This window comes from Macrotis lagotis, chromosome 3 (genome assembly GCF_037893015.1).
Source record: "Macrotis lagotis isolate mMagLag1 chromosome 3, bilby.v1.9.chrom.fasta, whole genome shotgun sequence".
Taxonomy (NCBI): Eukaryota; Metazoa; Chordata; class Mammalia; order Peramelemorphia; family Peramelidae; genus Macrotis; species Macrotis lagotis.
In genome coordinates this window covers 35,586,955-35,608,148 of record NC_133660.1, presented here as the reverse complement: position 1 = coordinate 35,608,148, position 21,194 = coordinate 35,586,955, and the positions used below count along the sequence as shown (strand labels likewise).

At 34.8% G+C, this 21,194-nt stretch overlaps 1 protein-coding gene across 3 annotated transcripts in view; it reads right to left on the bottom strand.

Annotated features, from left to right (window-relative positions):
- MTHFD2L (methylenetetrahydrofolate dehydrogenase (NADP+ dependent) 2 like) overlaps positions 1–21,194 on the bottom strand; it is a 134,827-nt gene that overhangs the window by 102,890 nt on the left and 10,743 nt on the right. For all 3 annotated transcript variants that reach the window (XR_012476866.1, XM_074228451.1, XM_074228452.1), the window contains exon 2: positions 2,069–2,253. Coding sequence is in view for 2 of the 3 variants with exons in the window: in XM_074228451.1 (XP_074084552.1) it covers positions 2,069–2,253 (185 nt within the window). In the remaining variant the exon portion in view is untranslated. The remainder of the gene's footprint in view (positions 1–2,068; positions 2,254–21,194) is intronic.

The following is a 21,194-nucleotide window of genomic DNA, read 5'->3' as shown; positions in this document are numbered from 1 at the left end:
AATCCTGATCTTCTACATTTTTTTGAATCTTCACCAGTTTAAGGAAACTTGAAAATTATATAAACGACTTTAAATCTATATGGCTTCATTTGTGGATTTCCTCTTTGTGCATTTGGTCAGTTCCATCCATACTTTCTAAGTTCATTTTCTATTTCTTCATATATCATATCAGAGAGTTAGATTACAGACAGTCAAGATATGGTCATTCCACTGTTACTGATGATTAAAAAAATAATCCACTCTAGGAACAATGGCAGATACATATCATCTTATAGTTATTTGTTTCCCTCTTCAAACTTCGTCTATAAATGGTCTTAAACTTAAGTTGAATCAAGTTTTCTGGAGGCTACCTATCTACTTTACTGCTTTTCAATGATTTGTGATTACTAATCATATTCTTTAAGACAATAACTCATGGCAATAATCATTTATTAATGTCAAAGAAAGCTCGTAGTTTAATGGGGGAGGCAATATGAAAAATATTAGATACAAAGAAAATATAGACAGAAAATAATTATTAAATGTGTAAGGTTAGAGATAATGTGATTACATTCAAGACTTTCTCACCTTTATCTTTTCTACCAATTTGACATTCATTTTTATCTATGTTCTAATAGCATCAAGAACTCAGTGTTAATCAACAAGCTTTTATGAAGAATTGAGCTAAATGCTAGGGATTCAAAGAAAAGCAAAAACCCAGTCTTTGACCTCAAAGAATTCACAGTTTATTGAGGGAAGACAACATATACAACTATGTCTATGAAAGATACATATGTTGTAAATTAAGAATGATCAACTAACAATTGATTCTGAAATAACTCCATGACAGCCACCATTCATTTCTGGTTATATGGCCTTTTTCTTCTTTTTTGTCTTTCTGATTCTCTTATAGAAATATTAATGGCAAATGGGCATATGGTTTATGAATCTTTGGCTCTGTCATTTTGTTTCTTTCTTGGTAATTGGGTCCCCCATCTGTGGTCATTCACTGTTCTAATCCTATCACTGACTGGTAGGGAGTTTTAACTGACACAATTTCAAATTTGGGGTAGCTTGTCCCTTCTAGGTAGCTTGGAAGCCTTCTACTACTAAGAGTTCATCATATTGGTGCCAGATTTATGTAGACTTCCAATCATCTTAGCCCATAATAGCTCAGAAATCCCAGATTCAAGGAACCCATTAACCTCTGCCACTCTGATAGCAAAAATTTAGGCATGTCCCACCATGCCTGTCATGCTTCTCTTTTTAATCCTAAATAATATTTTTTGCCATTTCCCATCATCTCCTGGGTCCTCATTTTTGTTGAAATAACTAAATATCAAGGCATAGTTTGACTTGATTTGTAGGCTTTTAAGGTCATCAGAGAATCTCTCTCCTTTTTCATCTTCTGAAATAGTTGGTGACCTATATACTACAACTATCTTAATTGTAGTCTATTGCCTTGTAGCCATCTTAAGCATACTAAGGAAAGATGACCAAATTTCCTATGAAATCATGTCTCTTTTTGTCCTTAGATTCCAGTAAAATCAATTCTGTCAACTCCTTTATTTCCAACCTGTCAAACACCCTTCAATGTATTTGTGTCTTCTGAATTTGTTTTTCTTTTTCCTTTCCTCAGGACAAAGCAAGTTTCTCTCCAATTGGAAACATTTAAATTGAATTTAAATGAACACTTGTTAGTGACACAACAGATGGCATTCATAATCTAGGGAAGTGTTCTAGATAACCCTTGCTATTTCATGTCCCTTCCAACTTTAATATTTTATAGTTCCTGAATACATAACCAGAGACATCTATCCAGCAGAATGTCAGTCACACTAAAACACACCAGGCTATGTTTTTAAATTTAAAAAAATGATTAATTAACACTAATGCAGAAAAAGATAAAAACCTTTGATTTTTTTCTAAGTTGTCTCTTACATTCTATTCCAGTAATGAGTAACCAAGCCATATTGATTTAAAATAGCAGAGAATTCTTTAAAAATTAAATCTGTAAGAAGACCCGGCATGTGAAGAATGCATGTGAATGCTTTATACATATAAGTGTTCTCACAAAATGTTTACTTACCTACAGCTGTAGCAGCTTTTATCTTATTTCTTACATAGGTATGACTTGCTGGATTGTCTCCTACCAAAATAATACTGAGATGAGGTTTTCTGTTCCCAAGGGACACCCATGATTCTACTTCATGACATATTTCTTTACAGATTTGTCTGGCCATTTCAGTTCCTGAGATAATTGTGGCTTCACATCTATAAAAACAAACAAAAAAATTTTTAAAAACATTATTAAGTTCATCTATGAGGAACAAATTATCCAAGCTAATGGGATAGTGTTTATTCATCCAAGGTAAGGTCAACAAATGTAAATGGTTATCTAAATCACTGTAAATGGAGAGGAGATGAAAGTTTAGAGTTAGAGTGGGAAATGATCTGTTCATGAAAGCATCTATTTCAATCTACTCATTTTACATATAAAGAAACCAAGGTCCAGAGAATTGAAGTAATTTTCCTAAGGTCATGCAAGCAGTAAATGGCAGAGTCAGGAATGGGATCTAGGTCTCTTGACTCAAAAACCAAGTACTCTTTCAGTCCCAGGATATCAATCATAGACAGGAGTAGCAAGGCCTGACTTGGGAGAAGAATGACTATAAGAAAATAGTTAAGTCAAGTTGATACCATAGTGTCTGCAGAACTGCAAGATCAAAAAGGGCTGTCAGAGGCCTTATTGATCAGAGCAAAGAATTAGATTGTACAAAAATAAAAAAGTTGGCCTTGAAAATATCACATTACATCATTTTTGGCAATCAATTACCACCAAAATTGCATCCTTTCTGGTCCTGTGGTGAAGGAAATCTGTAGTGAAATCTAATGTTACTACCACTGAGCAAGATGAATGTAACTAAAGTTGCCTCATAGCTGTGCTCAGCTATAGTTTTGGATGACTAAGTATAGTCCTTAACAGGCTCCAGGGGTCTACTTTAGGACTGAAATGGAAAAAATACAGCATTTCCCATCAAGTGTTCCCAGGAGAAATATATGTGGAATATATTTCCCTTGGAAATAAGCATTACTGGAAGGATATACAATTGAATCCAGTATATGTCCCAAATATGCTTCTGATAGTTTAATTTTATTATCTCTTATTGAGGTTTACTGACATTAAACATTATGATCCATAAAGTTTTAGCAATTTAACAGTATCATATTTCAAACTATATTACAAAGCAGTAATTATGAAAACAATCTAGCTTTGGCTAAGAAATAGAATGGTGATGGATAAGTGGAATAAATTATGTATACTATACATAGTCATAAATGACCCTAGTGATCTAGTTTTCAATAAACCCAAAGATTCAAGTTTTGGGAAAAAAGAACTCACTATATAACAAAAATTGCTGGGAAACTGGAAAGCTGTTTGGCAGAAACTACATACAGACAAACATTTCACACTATATACCAAGATAAGGTCAAAATGGTATATGATTTAAACACAAAGGGTGACATAAACAAATTAGGAGAGTAAGGAAAATTTTACCCACCAGATCTATGGATAAAGGAAGAGATTATTACTAAATAATAGAGAAGATCAAGGGAAAGAAAAATGAATAATTTGATTACATGGAATCAAAATTTTTGCACAAATGGAACTAATTCAGTCAAAATGAGAAGGAAAACTGGAAATTGGGACCAAATTGTGATGTAATACTATTGATTAAGAAACAATGAGCTGGATGGTTTCAGAAAAACCTAGAAAGAATTATAGGGACTGAAACAGTGAAATGAACAGAACCAGGAGAATATTGTACACAATAAGAGCAATACTGTAATGATAATCAACTGTGGATGACAGCTTTTCAATGAATGCAGTGAGTCAAGACAATACTAAAGAAGTCAAAAAATTAAAAAAAAAATTCACCTCAAAAGAAAGAACTGATTAACTGAGTCAAATTGAAGCTTTTTCTTTTATTTGCTTTATTTTCCTTACTTTTTTGGCAACACAAACAACATGAAAATGTGCTTATATGATTTCCCATGATATATTGCTTACTTTCTTAATTGGTCAGAGAGGGGTTAGAGTTAAGGGAGAAAATTTATAATTCAAAGTTTTTAAAATAATGTTAAATGTTTATTCAAAATACAAGTTGCTCAAAGGACAATAATATCCCATGGAAGATTTTGTGTACTCTACTATATTTGCCCAAAATAGTTTTTTGGAATGAAAGCAAATATGTAATATCTTTTTCATTTATTTTATTTTTTGCAAGGCAATGGGGTTAAGTGACTTGCCCAAGGCCACACAGCTAGGTAATTATTAAGTGTCTGAGGTCAGATTTGAACTCAGGTACTCCTGACTCCAGGGCTAGTGCTCTATTCACTGCACCACCTAGCCGGCCACCATTATCATTTATTTTTAAAAAAGTTTTAATCTGTTATTTTCAATGACAAGTAGATTTTAATAAAATAGAACATATATGAAAAGACTAAAACAAACAATAGCTTTTAAAAGAAAATAAATAAAAGGTCTAACTTGTAAGAATCATGTCATGGGGCAGTGGGGCAGCCAGGCAGCTAGAACACTAGCCCTGGATCAGGAGGACCTGAATTCAAATTCATCCTCAGAAACTTAATTTCCTAGTTGTGTGACCTGAGACAAAAAAAATCAAAGAAACAAAAAAAGAATGAAGTCTTATTCCAAATTCTGGTTTGTTTTTTAAGACTGTACATCACCCCTCTAAATGTAATACCTTGGAATGAGAGTGATAACAAAGAGGAACCTATTGTAAATAGTACCCTGCAGACCTAGCACTGATTAATTTATAAGGTGATATGAAGGTGTTCTCAGGTGTTTTATCCATAGGGACAAAGATAGAGAAATGCATTTTCTCCTATTGGAACCTAATGCCTCAAATATGACTTTGACCAAAGGCAATTCATTCTCTCTGACTATAACTGAAGAGGGGCAGGAGAATGAATCAAGGCAAAGGACAAAGAATCTAGGGGAAAAAAAGATTAACATGTAAGGAAAAGAAATAAGTTGATGACACAAGAAGCTTTAGAGATTCTGTATTGCTTCTAGAATTTAAAAAATCCTATTTGGTAATTAAACCTTATGCAAAGTGATTCCAACTTATCTTTCTGGACTTAAATCAAGCACCCTATGCTTCAATCAAAGTACCCTACTCAATTACTCCCAGTGAACAACATTCCATCCCATATCTCCATGTTATTTTTTAAATTATTTTTTTCAATCAATAAAAATGCAGTCTCTCTCTCTCTCTCCTACCTACCTCTGGTTCCAAATAAAATAAATAGGTTTTTAAAAGTTAAACAAAACAAATCCCCACACTGGTCAATGTGTGTGTGTGTGTGTGTGTGTGTGTGTGTGTGTGTGTGTGTATACATATATACACATATACACACATATACATATGTGTATATATGTGTATATATGTATGTATGTATTTCAATCTGCATACCCTCTTTGCATGAGGTCTTTGTATGTCTTTGCAGTATCTTGAATACAGTAAGTATTTAATAAATGCTTTCTGAATCATTGAAAGGAAACTAAAGAGAAGCTAAGGTCAGGAAAGGGAGAGAAAAGTTGTCTATATAAGGTAAGGTAATAATTTAGGCTACAATTTGTACATAAAATGAGAAAATCTAAAGTTGAAGGTCCCCACAGGGACTTTAACACAGCCCTTTGCCAAAGAAGTGACAACTAAATGAAAACAAGGTATTTTACCCAAAGAAAGTGGATATAAGATAGTAATAAGAATAAATGTGAAGGCTAACACTTGGGTTCAAAAAATCAATTGCCCAAGCATAAGAAGCAAGTACATCTGAAAAGATTTGTAAGTTTCATTTGGAATTGAAATTTCATTATGAGTCAACAGAGTTAATTCAATAATTCAGCTATATTAAGAGGAGGCTAATAACTCCATGGTTCTCTGCCCTGGTCAGACCACATCTGAAATAGTATTTTCATTTTGGGGCAGCACATTTTAGGAAGAATGTGGATAACCTAGAGAGTGTTCAGAAGGACAATCAAGAGAGTGAAGGACCTGGAGATCATGGCATAGAAAAACTAGTTAAAGGACTGGATGGTATTTAATCTGAGGAAGAGAATTCTTTGGGGGTAACATAATAGTGATCTTTTTAATTATTCTTAATAATAATAATAGATTATCAACTGAGATACTTGTTCTGTTTGGACTCAGAAAACAGAATTAGAAAGAGGCATCGTGGTAAAGTGTAAAAAAGCATTGGCTTTGCAATAAGCAGATTTAAGTTCAAATTTTACTTGTCGTTTCTTATCTAGGTAATCATAGTCCCATCTTTTCCACAGCCATCTGAGTTCAAGATGAATCCATCTGGGCAAAATGATACAATAGGTAAAGAAGTGACTCTGAAGTCGGGTTATTCAAGTTCAAATCTAACCTCAGACAATTGCTAGCTGTTTGACCTTGGGCAAGTCACTTAACCCTGATTGCCTCACATTCAAAGTCATCTCCAGTTGTCCTGATTCATATCTGACCACTGGACCCAGATGGCTCTGGAGGAGAAAGTGAGGCTCCTGACTTAGCACAGTCCCCCCTCCCCCACTTAAATCCAATTCAAGTGCTTGTCATGACATTACCTCCCTGATGAAAATGAAGGATAAGCATCATCATCATCATCATCACCATCATCATCATCATCATCATCATCATCAGGTAATCTGTGGCAACTCACTTTACCATCATAAGCTTCAGTTTCTTTTTCTATAAAATGAGGGATTGGGACTCTTATCCCTTCCATATCATGGTGATTAGGAGTATAGTACCCCATAATCTAGAAAAATTACATTAAAATTTTTGGCCCTCTTCATACTAGAGAATAAAACTGACTTATTAAAGCATTAAAAGATAAAATACATTGATATTATACAACAGTATATGTACATTTTATGCATTTCTTAGTTTCTAAACTTTTTCTGTTATCTGCTGCCTGTTGAGTAGTATCTATAGTTTTTTGCAAAACTCTAGAAAGATTCTCATTTAATTTCTTGTACTAACTCAAAATATATTGAATTTGCAATGGGAAAAGATGTGCTGTGGAAGGGATAATAGTAGATGGTCTCTAAGAATAATATATGATCTACAAACAATGAACACAATGGACAAAGAAACAAGTTTGGGTTCTAAACAAAAGCAGGGGCAAAAAAACCCCAAAAGTCCTAAACAAAATCTACAAATGATGAGCAGAATAGACAATAAAACAAGTTTAGGCTCTAAACAAAAGCAGTAAAATGAACCACAAATGGAATTGGCTGCTTTAGGTGGCATAGTGGAAAAATTGTCAGCCTAACATTAGGAAAATTCATCTACCTGAATTCAAATCTGACTTCATTCACTTAACTCTGTTTGCATCAGTTTCTTATCTATCAAATGAGTTTAAGAAGAAAATGGCAAACCATTCCAGTATCTTTGCCAAGAAAACCCTAAATGGGTCATGAAAAATCAGATAAAACTGAAACAATTCAACAACCTAATATAGGAGAGGTGTCCTGTAGGACAAAATTAGACACTGAAGGAAGTTAAAACGCCAAGTTAGGAGAAATATAGTTCTTACTATATTTCAGGGCCTGGGGTAAGTACTTTTACAAATGTGATCTCATTTTATCCTCACAAAAACCCTGAGAGTTAGGAATTAATATTATCCCCACTTTATAGCTGAGGAAACCAAGGCACACAAAGGCTGCCAGGATCACTTATCTAGCAGGGATCTGAGGTGGAATTTGGATTCATTTTTTCCTGACTTTAGGCCCAATACTCTATCGCCCATTCCACCAGTTGCTTCCAACCCTACCCACCCACCCACCTACTCACACTTTTTTTCTGAGAATATAAATTGTCAATAACTGATTCTAACTATACTATTGACATGTAGTCCTTCCCATCTCCCCACCCCACTCCTTTACTTAAATCCAATTTATCATCGGATTAAAGTTACTACTTATTAGTCATTTTTCTAAGCACTAATTCCCTTCATAGTATGGGGCTACCCAAGGCTTTGTTTTCCTTTTCAAAACACCAAATAAGAGATCAAGAGTTATCATTATGGGGCAGCTGGGTGGTGCAGTGGGTAAAGCACTGGCCCTGAAGTCAGGAGTACCTGAGTTCAAATCTGACCTCAGACACTTAATTGCCTAGCTGTGTGACCTTGGGCAAGCCATTTAACTCTACTGTCTTAAACTAAAAAAAAAAAACAATTGTCATTATGATTACTTTGGCATTTTGATATTTTTATATTCATTTTTTTTACATGAAGCTTGGAACTGGATCTTTTTTCTTCTTGTCTCCTCTCAGTTCAAGGAGAAAATAAATGGTATAGTGGAAAGAGTGATGGGCCTGAAACCAGGCAAAGCCAAGTTCACATGCAGCCTCAGATACTTACTAGCTATGTGATCACTGGGATGCTCACTTAAACTCTGGGTGCCTGTTTTCTCATATGTAAAATGGGGAAAATAATATCTTCCAAGGGTATTCTAATGATCAAATGAGATAATATTTGTAAAGCATTTTATGTCTTAAAGTGCTGTGTAAAAGCTGATTATTATTGTTATTGTTGTTAGTTGTTTTTATTAATACATATGAGAATGTGAAGTTATATAAGAATATTTGACATATTGCATATAATTATATTAAATAAAATATAACATATAATAATTTTTATTATTATTATTACTGTCATTATTTTTATTGCATTATTATTATTAAACAACATCTTCTTAGACTTGCAACTGGGTTCAACTTAACACAATCTTCTATGGGGTCTTAGTGCATTTTTAAAAAATTGGCTTTGTCTGACCAGCACAGTCACTGTCCACAGTCTTTTCCCCTAATAACAGGGAATTCTGTAAAACATCATTTTGTGAAGTTAATCCTTGCTGCTTTTCCTGCAGTAAGTTCTGGGCATTGGAGAGATGCTGGAGGTAGTGAGAAGAGAGATAAACTGGTGAGGGTTTTTCCCAGGTATGGAATGGACTAAGATCTTTGGCATTCTGTTCCCTCCTAAGATACTGTGATTTTCTCTATTAGGAACATTCTAGATCAAAACTAAAGCATGGAAAAAAGTGATACAGTCAGTGAGTGGAAAGGGCTACCACTGATGATTATATTGGACTCCATAACACTATAGATCTAGCTACATCAAACAGTGGGATTAGATGAATTGATTCTTTGAGTCATTAAACACACCATAGTCTATAGTCCTTCAGCAAATTAGTTAAAATGATATGAAAAGAATAAAAGGCTATGGAAGATATTGTCTCAACAAACCACCATTAAACTTGAAACAAAAATTCCATAAATTTCTGAAAGATTGCAGAGGTTTTAAGGATCAACTAATATTCATGAAGTTCTGAAGTCTTTCATTTAAACAGTGTTTATTAAACTTAGTACTAATTGCCCAGGATAGATAGACAAAAACAAGAGTCCCTTCCCTCAAGAAGCTTACATTTTATTAGGGGAAAAATAACAGGAACATAAATAAGAGAAATTAAGTGTATAGAAAGTAAATGCAATACTTTGGGAATGACTAAAGACTAACAAATTACCTTCTGTGGGGGTGGGGTGGGGGTGGGGGTAGGGGGAGGGAAGCAAGATTGGGTAAAAAATTCTAAAATTAAAAAAAAGGAAAGTAAATACCAGATAATTTCCAGACTGAAGAGAACATTAGCAACTAAGAGTCTCAGGAGAGGTCTCATATAAGAAGGGATTTGGCCATGAAAGTTGTCAAAGCTCCATAAGGTAGAAGTGAGGAGGAAATATATACTGAAAATAAGAGATGGACTATGCAAATACACAGTGATGGGAGTTGGAATGTAGAACAATTCAGGCCAGTAGATTAAGTTTGAGATAGAGACAAAATGAAACACTCAAAGGTCATTAGCACAAGATTTAAGTACTCATTACAGGAGAAGGCTATTGAGCAAGGATAGGCTTTGAGAACACCTCAAGTTGATTCAGCCAAGAGAAACCCCCCCATCTCAATCCTTCAGTTAAGCTTCTAAATGTGCCTATTGGGTTATGGCTGCTTTCTACTTAGGAGATGATAAAATACTGTCAATACCATGAGCTTTTCCTCTCCTGAGCAAACTAAATCTAAAAGAATGTTTCAATATCTTTTAAAGAAAAACTAGATAAATTTGCCTGGGGGAAATGGTGAAGATATTACTCCCATCACAAGGAGAAACAAATAGGCTAGTCTGACTGGAACACAAGGAGGAAAGTAACAAAATAAATTTGCCAAGATGGGCTGTCAGCACTTACTATGTACCAAGAACTATATTATTATGCTAAGGACAAACAAAGAAAGACAAACATAGTCTGAATTCCAGAAGCTTACATGGGGAGTTATCTCAGAAGAAGAAATTGGAGAATGTGGGTTAGATTCTGGAAAAGGAAGGTCTCTTATAGAAGGTGGGCTGTCTTAAAGGAATCCAGGGAAGTCAGTGGCAGAGATGAGGAGGGAAAGAATTCCAGGAATGCGTGATATATTGAAAATATAAGAATACTAGAAAGGGAGGGAAAAGTTAGGTTCTAAAAAGTCTTTAAAAAAAAGAGGATTTTATATTTGACCCAGGAAGTAATAGCTACTAGAATTTATTGGGTAGGAAAGTTCTATAGAACCAGAATCCCCCACCCCTGTTTCCCAGCAACAAGTATTAACTTTTCCTGAAATGTGACAAAGTTGTCAGAGGAAACCTTATTAACCCCTGCCTTTCTTGACACAGTTTTCGAGTTACCTGCAGCATAAAAAATTCCATTCATGTGGAATTGGGGTACTTCTAATTTGATGTGTGTTTGAAGACCACTGCAATTATCTTATCCAGTCCATCAGATATAGTTTCAGATGGAGACAAGGAGAGGGGACAAATCTATACAAGCTAATCTTCTGGTATCTCCTTGTCATAATTTGGGTAAGTAGATCTTTTGTTAAATGTTGTCTGGTTTACAAGCACCTCATTTCATCCATCAAGCCTGAAATAATAGGGTTCCTACATCAAACCTGCCCCTACAGGAGGTGACATGATCATTCTTGAGTTTTAAGCAGATCACTTAGGGATTATATAGCAAGAGAGAGAGAGAGAGAGAGAGAGAGAGAGAGAGAGAGAGATGATATAGATATAGATGATATATAGATGTAGATAGAGATAGAGATAGATGATAGAGACAGAGACAGAGATAGAGACAGAGACAGAGAGACAGAGACAGAGATAGACAGAGATATATAGAGATAGAGATAGAGATAGAGATGATGAAGATCACTTAGGGATTACATATATATATATAAATATATATTTTTATTTCCAAATACATGCAAAATAGTTTTCAATATTCATTCTTTCATAAGTTTTTAAGTTCCACATTTTTCTACTACCCTCCTTTCCCTCCCTATTCCCCATGGTAGTGAATAATCTGATAGGTCTGTACATGTACAATAATGTTCAGCATATTTCCATATTAGACATGATGTGAAAGAAGAATTAGAATGAAGAGGAAAACCATAAGAAAGGGAAAAACATAACAAGTTTTAAAAAGTGAACATAGTATGCTTTGCTCTGCATTCAAATTTTCATAGTTTTTGCCTCTGGATATGAATGACATTTTACATAAGAGGACTCTCAGGATTATCCTTGATTACTAAACTGCTGAGAGGAGTTGTGTTTATCATAATTTTCCCCACATCTTTTCCAACATTGATCATTTTCCATTTCTGTCATTTTCATCAATCTGTTAGGTGTGAGGTGGTACCTCAGAGTTAATTTAATTTGAATTTATCTAGTCAATAATGATTTTGATCATTTTTCATATGACTCTAGATAGTTTTAATTTCTTCATCTGAAAATTACCTACTCATATCATTTAACTATTTATCAATTGGAGAATGACTTGTGTTCTTATAAATTTGACTCAGTTCTCTATATATTTTAGAAATGAGTCCTTTATCAGAAACTCTAACTGTGAACAGTGTTTCCAAATTTTCTGCATTCCTTCTAAACCTGGCTACAATGATTTCTTTTGTGCAAAACCTTTTATATTTACTATCGTGCATTTCACAATTTTTATGCTGTTTCTTGTTTGATCATAAACTCTTCCCCTCTCCATAGACCTGACAGACTATTCCTTATTCTCCTAATTGGTCTATGGTATGATCCTTTATATGTATAACCTGTACCTATTTCCAACTCATCTTGATAAAGACTATGAGCTATTGTTCAATGCCCAGAATTCATATAAAAGTTTTTCCAGTAGTTTTTGTCAAATAGTGAGTTCTTATCCCAGAAACTGCAGTTTGGGGGGTTTATCAAACAGCAGGTCACTATATTCATTTACTACAGTTTCTTTGGTACCTACTCTATTCCAGTGATCCACTTCTCTATTTCTTAGCTAGTACCAAAAGACAGTTTGGATAACTTCCGCTTTTCAATATAGTTTTAGAACTGGTATGGCTAAGACCAACAGGATGATCACTTTGGCAGCCAAGTGGAAAATGGACTGGAGCACCAGAGAGACTTGAAATAGAACAAGCAGCATGCTGAAGAGATGAAAGTCTATGCCAGAATGGTAGCTATGTTAATGAAGAGAAGGGAATGTGTATGTGAGATATTGTGATGGAAGAAAAATAAGGCTTGTCAAAAACATGGACTATGTAGGATGAATGTGAATGAGGAGTCAACGATAACATTTCATAAGATTGTGGGAAGTTGGGAGAAAGGAAGGGTTTGGTGATAAAGATAATCTGAACATGTTGATTTAAGATGTCTTTTGGAAATTAGGTTTGAGATGTTCAAAAACAGTTGTAAATGTCAGAATAGAAGTCAGCAGAAATTTAGACTGAATAAATAGATCTGAGAAGTATCTGCATAAAGATGATCATTAAACCCAATGAGGATGGTAAGATCTTTTTTTCAAGAGGCAGGAAGGAGTCACTGGAAGGAGTGACATTGGAGGTTAGATCAGAACAATGATGTTTTAGCATCATCAATTTGGTAGCTGTGGAGAGGATGGATTGGAGGCAGGAGAGAATGGATCCCAATGAGGCAATTTAAATAAAAATCTATTCTGATAGACCAGGTAACAAGTGATAAGTGCCTAAACTAAGAGGTTCACTTAGGTTATTGCAATACTTTGTCTCAAGTCTCTCTTCACTCCAGTCTATCCTCTTTTCTCAGTGTTGCAAAAGAAATTTGTGTTAAGAATAAATATCACCATATGACTTCTCTACTCAACTCCAATAGCTTCCAATTTACTCTTGGATCAAATGTATTTTTGTTTAGCTATTAAAGATATTTACAAACTAAACTTAATCTTTCCTATAATCACTATCCATTACTTTCTCTCCCACACTTTGCAATCCTGACAAACTGTCTGTCCTTCACATACAACACTCCATCTTCCATCTCTCTGTCTTTCACTCACTGTCTACTATTAAGCCCAGATTTCAGCACCTCCATTCCCTCATGGAGTCTCTCTCTCTCTACCTTTAAGATCTAGTTCAAGCACCATCTTTCTGCATGAAATCTTTCTTTATCCCCCCACCTTTGCTTAATGATTTTGCATATATTTCTAAGGATTAAATTCATATTTTTGTTATTTGTATTTTTGTATATACTTGCCTCCCCTATTAAAATATTATGTACTGTGTTACTAGCTCTGTGATAAGCATTGGAAATACAGAGAAGGGCCAACACACACACACACACACACACACACACAAAGAGGCATACAACTACATACAAACACCCATATACATAAACAGGTATACACAGAATACACACATATATACATGCATGGACTAGCACGTGTGCACACACAAACATGCATACACATGCAGATATACAGGTGACCAACATTGGTACACAGAGACACACACATATATACAGTTGTACATATATACAGGTCGACATGGACAGGCATTTATGGGTATGTCGGTATACAGAAACACACATGCACATGTTCAGGTAGACAGACACACACAATACTACATGTGTGTATGGACCTGCCTCGTGTTCATACATGCTCGCACAAAATACTGCCATAAACACATGCCTACATATACCGGTATACAGGTGCATGCACACACAAATGTGTTCTCATGTACACACAAACACATGTGCACATGTCTACTTATACACACATAAACATATAATCACATAATACACATTTCCTTTTCTCATGAGCAATTATCTAAGGAAAGCTAAATAAAGATGAATTTAAAAGTCAAATAGAAAGACTACCAGATTTCTACAACTGTTTCTTGGGATGTCCTTTGGAATCTATTCCCCGGTCTAGGAAGACTGGTCAAAATCAATCCTCTCCTTTTGCATTCAGGTCAGCATTATACTCAGCATTGTACAAGCTATTTTTAAGTTGGTATGTAGCCTAGCTGCTCACTTTTCTCAACAGCCAAGGTATCCCATGGGTCCTTCTCAATAGATGATGTTAGATCTTAGCCCATTGATACATCTATACCTTTTCTTATACCTTTCTATAAGATTTCCTTGCTTGTCACTTCAGCACTAACTGGGCAAATAATGACTAAAAGTCGAGACTAAAATGCATTTTAATTAACTTGGAACTTAAGTGATTCCATCTTCGTTTCAATAAATAACAGAAGTGATTCCATCTTCGTTTCAATAAATAACAGGACTAATATAGTGTGCTGAGTATTTGGTTTGAATAGATGTTTCTTTCTATGTACTTAACTGCCTGTGGGATCCATGAAAAAGAAATGTATGTAAATTATTTTGACCTTTCTTTGTATGCCCACTGTTTAGATGGTGTGTATGTATATGTGTGTTTGTGTGTGTGTTCATGTCTGTGCATTGGCCCTTCTTTGTATCTGCATTGCTTAATAGTGTCTGGTTTACAGCTGGTACTTAATAAATGCTTACTGATTTGACTTGCCTATATCAATTATATCCTTTTTAATTATTTGTACCATGTCACTGATGCCTTGCTTTTCTGCACCTATATCTTTTTTTTTTTCATTTTATTTTTGAAAGGCAGTGGGGGTGAAGTGACTTGCCACAGGTCAGACAACTAAGTATTAAGGGTCTGAGACTGAATTTGAACTCAGATCCTCCTGACTCCAGAGCTGGTGTTCTATCTACTGTGCCACCAAGCTACCCCTACTTCCTTAAAACTGATGTTTCGTAACTAGGATGTTGTTTTTCTGAACTACCGTGCATGCCTATCATCAGTGGCCAATTGCAATCAAGTAATTATTTCCTTTATTATATTACTGTATTAAAATAGAGAAAAATATAGAAAAAAACCAATTTGAATCTGTATTCGAATATAGAATCTCTGAGCCTCTTTCTTGCATCCCAAGTGTTCACTAACAAGGAGAAATAAAATAATTTAAGTATTGTGAAAGAAGGAGTTTATTAGTCCTCTGTGCATATTTCCTGTTATCTATTAGAGTGCTGGAAATATGTTGTAGGACATTCATAAATGTTTACTGATTGATTAAGAGTAGATCCTATGACATTTTTCTGGATCCCCAAATCCCACAAGATGATAAAGGCTCATTGACACTTAACACTTGCTGGTTGAACAGCTGAAATGTGCTGTAGGAATAAATAACAAAATGGAGCCTTAGTTGTATGCAATGTCCTTTCAGCAAAAAGGATCAGCTCAGAAAGTTAGCTAGTCTGTTTTTAAGTAGGCTGTGAGGTGGATGCTCAGCAAAGGGTCAGATACTGATGGTCAGTCAGACAATGAGGGACCTCTACTAGGATTGTCATTAACATCAGGGAAATCTGGATGATGATCACACAGTCAAGTTACAAAGAGGGGCTTGGGTCTAAAGTTTATTTCCCAACAAGACTGTCATGAAGAAATCACATGAGGGCCTCATTGAGCTATTGGCAGTCCTGTTTCTGTTTGTTTCATTTACAGCCTTCAAGCAAATAAAATTGTATCAAAATAATCAGAAATTAAATGTGTTGCTGACTCCCTAGAGTAGGGTAGCTGCCTTATTTTCCAGTCAATCATTTTAGTTTTTTTCCAAGCAAATCAAATTTGGTCCCCTAAAATACACTTAGAATGCAAAGTGTCTTTATTTGCTAATAAACGCCTGGCTTATTACTCACCATATAACTCACTGGTTTTTACAACCTATCTTGATTGTAGATGTTTAAAAATTAAATTGATTTCAAGATTTTATGACCAGTATAAGGTTAAAAAAACAGTTAGAACTCACTACCAGTTCTCTGGAGGTTCTTTTTATAAATGGTTTAATGTTTTGAAACCTCAGGAAAATCTAAATATTTTGAACTCTATTGGCAATATAATAGTAATGTGTAAGTTCAGCATCATTAAATTTGAACTAAAAATGAATCATTTTTGCCCTTCTGTGAGGGCATAAAATGCACTGAATTCAAGCAGTTGCCCTTTATATATTATCATTGAATGATCTAAATATGACATTTGTAATTTCACCAGAAGAGACATATTATTATAAAACAAATAGCTAGATTCTTGAAGGTTGTAAGACTCTTCACAGCACAAGAAAGCTTTATTTATTTCTTTTCATATCCCAAAGGTACAAACTTAGTAATTCACAAAACAGCGGTAGCTCTGATAGGTAAGAAATAATGTTGACTTATGACTGAGCATAAAATCATGTATTAAGTGATTACCTAATAATAATTAATTAGAGCAGGTAGGTGGTCTGAATTCAGAAGATTCATCCTTATAAGTTCACAGCTGACTTCAGATACTTACTAGCTATGTGACCCTGTTTGCCTCAGTTTCCTCATCCATAAAATCAGCTTGAAAAGGAAAAGCAAATCACTCTAGTATCTTTGCCAAGAAAATTCTACATGGAGTCATGAATAGTTGGATAGGATAGAAATAAGTGACTGACAACATGTACCAATCACTATACCAAGCATTGAAGTTATAAACATAAAAACTCACAATCCAATAAGAAAAAAACAATATATTAGAGGGTCTAACTGTAGGGTAGATGGAAACAAGGTAAATGGTCATATATTTTCTTCAGTATTATCCCCATATCCATTTCTGACATTGAACTACTTATAGTAAATGCCAAGAACTTTATTCTCAGTCTTCAGTAGTAAGAGTAGATAAGAGGACTCTGAAAGGTTTGCCGTCAACATCAAAGAAGCCTGGATGATGACTTCAAAGGTCAAGCTAGAAAGAGGGACTTGGATCTGGGGGTTGTTGTTAATGGTGAGTGTCTTGGGCTTGAGGTCCTGAGCTATGTTTCCTGATGTTTGAAGGGAGATGGTAGTGGTTTTGAATGGCCTGGTCCATGCCATATCCTATTTTTTCTTCTAGGTATCTTGTTTGCTCTATTGGTGGTGGTTGGTCAATAGATAATTGGTGGTGGTAGGAATGGGAAGAACCCTCCACAGGAATTGCTCCCCGAAATAACATCTACGATGATGGTTTGAAAGCAATGTTAGTAGATCTGTAAGCACTAGATAGAAACTTGGGCTTAGAATCAGGAAGACTCATCTTGAGTTTAAATCTGGCCTCAAACACATAGTTATATAACCCTGGACAAGTCACTTAACCCTGTTTGCCTCATTTTCCTCATCTGTAAAATGAATTGGAGGAGGAAATGGTAAACTATTCCAATACCCTTGCCAAGAAAATTATAAAAGGGATCACAAAGCATCAATCATCATAGAAACAACTCAACAATGGATACTGCCTAAGAGTTTAGTCAATAAAAAATGACTCAATTATGAAAAAATTAACATTTCTTTCCCAAACAAGATTTTTATGTCATAGACAAAGAGCCCTCAACTGAGGGTCAAGACAGCTTTCTTTTAAGCCCAGTCTCTTTTACTACTTAAGTGAGAAACCTTGAGCCAATCAGAAATGCTCTAGTATTCAGGGTTTTTTTTTAATCTGGGGAAAATGAGATTAAAGAGTCGTTAAGGTTTCTTCTAGCTCATGAGTTCTAAAATCTAATAATGGAGTCTTGAAAAAGAGAAGGAAATAGCAATTTGATTTGAAAACCAGTAATTTGTTTTTGTCTGCCTGGCAAAAGCATTGTCAAAACGTATTTTTTAAAAAAATAAAGATCATGATAAGCCAGATGTAGAACAATTACAGCTGAATGCATGGACCAAAAAAAAAAAAAAGACAGGAGACTGACAAGGTAAAATCTTCATGAATTAAGCCAAAAGAAACCCAAATTGAATCTTTCACTTAGTGCTACTCCCAGACCAGCCTCAGCAAAGTCTGCAATAGAATTAGAAGCTGAGTAATAGACTTGGGTCTGGGAATAATCTTGTCATATCATTATTCCCCTTCAAGAATTTTACCCTGTCCCAACAACATCAATCTGAAAAAGGAGGGAGGAGATGATATACATGTTACTTTCTATGAGAACCAGACCTTCAGGGCTGTGCCCAAAAGACTCCCTACATTCAATTCACTCTGCAAAAAGTAGCATAAGCTATTTGGATCCAAAGCAGAAGAGAGCTCCTAGAGAAAGGGTGGGGGGTGGGGAGGGTGGGGGATGTCAGCCAATGTGCTTGGAAATTAGTACTGAATAAAAGAGGACTGAAACCCAGCTGGGACTAACCCTGTCCTTCCAGAGGGTACACAGGTCAAGGACACAGGACAGGTGACCCTATGATTCCTAAAGGCAAACTTTAGAATTGGTAGAAACTTTGGAGACTAGGGGGTGGCTAGCTGGTGGCACAGTGGATAGAGCATGGGCCCTGGAGTCAGGAGTCCCTGAGTTCAAATCCAGCCTCAGACACTTAATAATTAATTACCTAGCTGTTTGGCCTTGGGCAAGCCACTTAACCCCATTTGCCTTGCAAAAAACCTAATGTTAAATGTTAATGTAAATCATATACGATGTGTGCACTGCTGTCATGTACATTATTATACATGTATGCATATGGTATACATGAATGTGTAATGAATATATTTGCACACATATATGCATGTATTATGCTGTATTGTATTACATAAGTATATAAAATATACATGTTTTATGTAGGCACATATTATGTATTGGTGAAATTTATAGAATATATTATATGCATGTGAGCACATATAGACATATGTATGACCATGTCCTTAGGAATGTATACATTTCTACAGTTATTTAAACTATGTGTTTTAAAATTCACAATGCACTCTACATGTATTTCATTTGATCCTCACAACAACCTGGGAGCGAAATTATATTATTATTTCTAGTGAGTAATGTTAAGTGGCTTGTCCAGGGTCACATAATGAATGCCTGAGGCCAGATTTAAACTCAAATAGATGAGTCTTCCTAATTCAAGGCCCAATGCTCCATCACTATGGCACCACCTAATGGCCCTAGAATAGCCTTTAAAAAAAAAGATTCATAATTGAGTATTTATTATGTGAATAAAAAAATTTGTTAAGTGCCTACCTAGATTATCATGAAAGATTCAGAGGGAGACTGGAAGTTTAGACAACATATAATTCTGGAGCTCAAAGGCGTTAAAACTTAAGTAGAATTGGACAATAGAAATGACTACATCACTGCTAATTAAGGAGTAAAACATATGAAGTGTCTTCATAAGATGTATATTCTAAACAACTGAACTAACCAACTCCATAACTTCAGAGTGCCATGAGAAACTTCAGTGAAGGGCTTGAAATGTGTGGTGTTGATAATGGTAGATATAGCCCTAAGTGTCTGCCTTTCTGCTCTGTCACCTTCTTAAACCATCTCAACCTCATATCCCAGGCTGAGGATTCTTCAAACATTAACATAAAACCTTATATGAGACACCAACTCTTTATTCTCCATCCCAGACAAAGTTTCAGATACAGAAATTCAGATTTTTTAATGAAAATCTCAAAATAATTCAAGACTGAATAAAGTTGATCAAACATTGACTGTTCAAGACACACCACCTATCAATCAGACCTTTCAATGTCTTTTTTGCCTCATTTATTTAATAATTTAATCATAACTCTTGTGATAATTCTAGCTTAATGCTAAGTTACCTTTTAATCAGAGTAATAAGCAGGGAGATTTTGAATGGAAAAACACATTATCTCCCTATAACTGTTATTTCAAGATTGAAGAAATTAAACTTGGAGAGTAATTCAGAGTATTATCTTCTATACTTTAAAAAAATGACAATAAGAAAACAGAAGTATAACCAAGCTATAGAACATTTGATAAATTTCAGTACCAAGAGATAGACTCAAGAAAAATGAAAAGAATAGTGTTTGCCAATAAGCAAAGGAAGAGATCCAATTTAAGAAAATGTAATCTGACAAACCTTTATGAGAGCTGCTGGGAACTAGCATTTAAATAGCTACTTCAGGTAAGTTCTATGCAAAGTGTTTTACAAATATTACTTTAACTGATCCTCACAAACATTCAGTGAAATTTGTATTATTATAATTGCCTTTTTATAGTTGAGGAAACTAAGGCAGATAGGAATTAAAGTGACTTGCCCAGAGTTACAGAGTTATTAAGTGCCTGAGGCTGGATTTAAATTCAAAATTTCCTGATTCTAGGCTGTACAACCTGATATTTGTGCTGAAATTAGTCTCTATATATCCAGTTAGAATAATGACTTAAAAAGTCTAAATGGAGTTATGATCTGAAGGACAGACATAAACAAACATGACCTAATGTCAAATAAAGCCAGCAGAATCAAGAGTAACATATCAGAATATTGTCTAAAACTAGACAAACGGTTGGGCAAATGCTTTGTGTGCTTTCTAGAGTATTCTTCCTGTAAGAAAAATCAAATGAAGTGAATTGAAGCCTTTTTTTGGCCCTAAAGATGAAAAAATACACCTCTCTCCCTTATCTGGATAGGTGGGGGACAATGGATATGAAACAGTATATATGGTGGGCCATGTTGGTTAGTTTTGTTTTCTCTTTTTTCCCCCACTCTTTTTTCTTTTATTCCTTGCTTATAAAGTTAGCTCATTGAATGGGGAATGGGGAAGAATATTCTAAAATAAAGATGATATAAAAAAAGTTAATCAAAAATAGATAATAGAGATGATGTGGAGATAATCTTTGCTGGCTCCCGAAATGTGGATTTTCCAAGAATTAGTCTGAAAGAAATAACATGCCAATACAATTTAAGTAAAGATAACTTTAAAAAAGAGATTTAAATAAATAATTTTTAAAAGTTTATA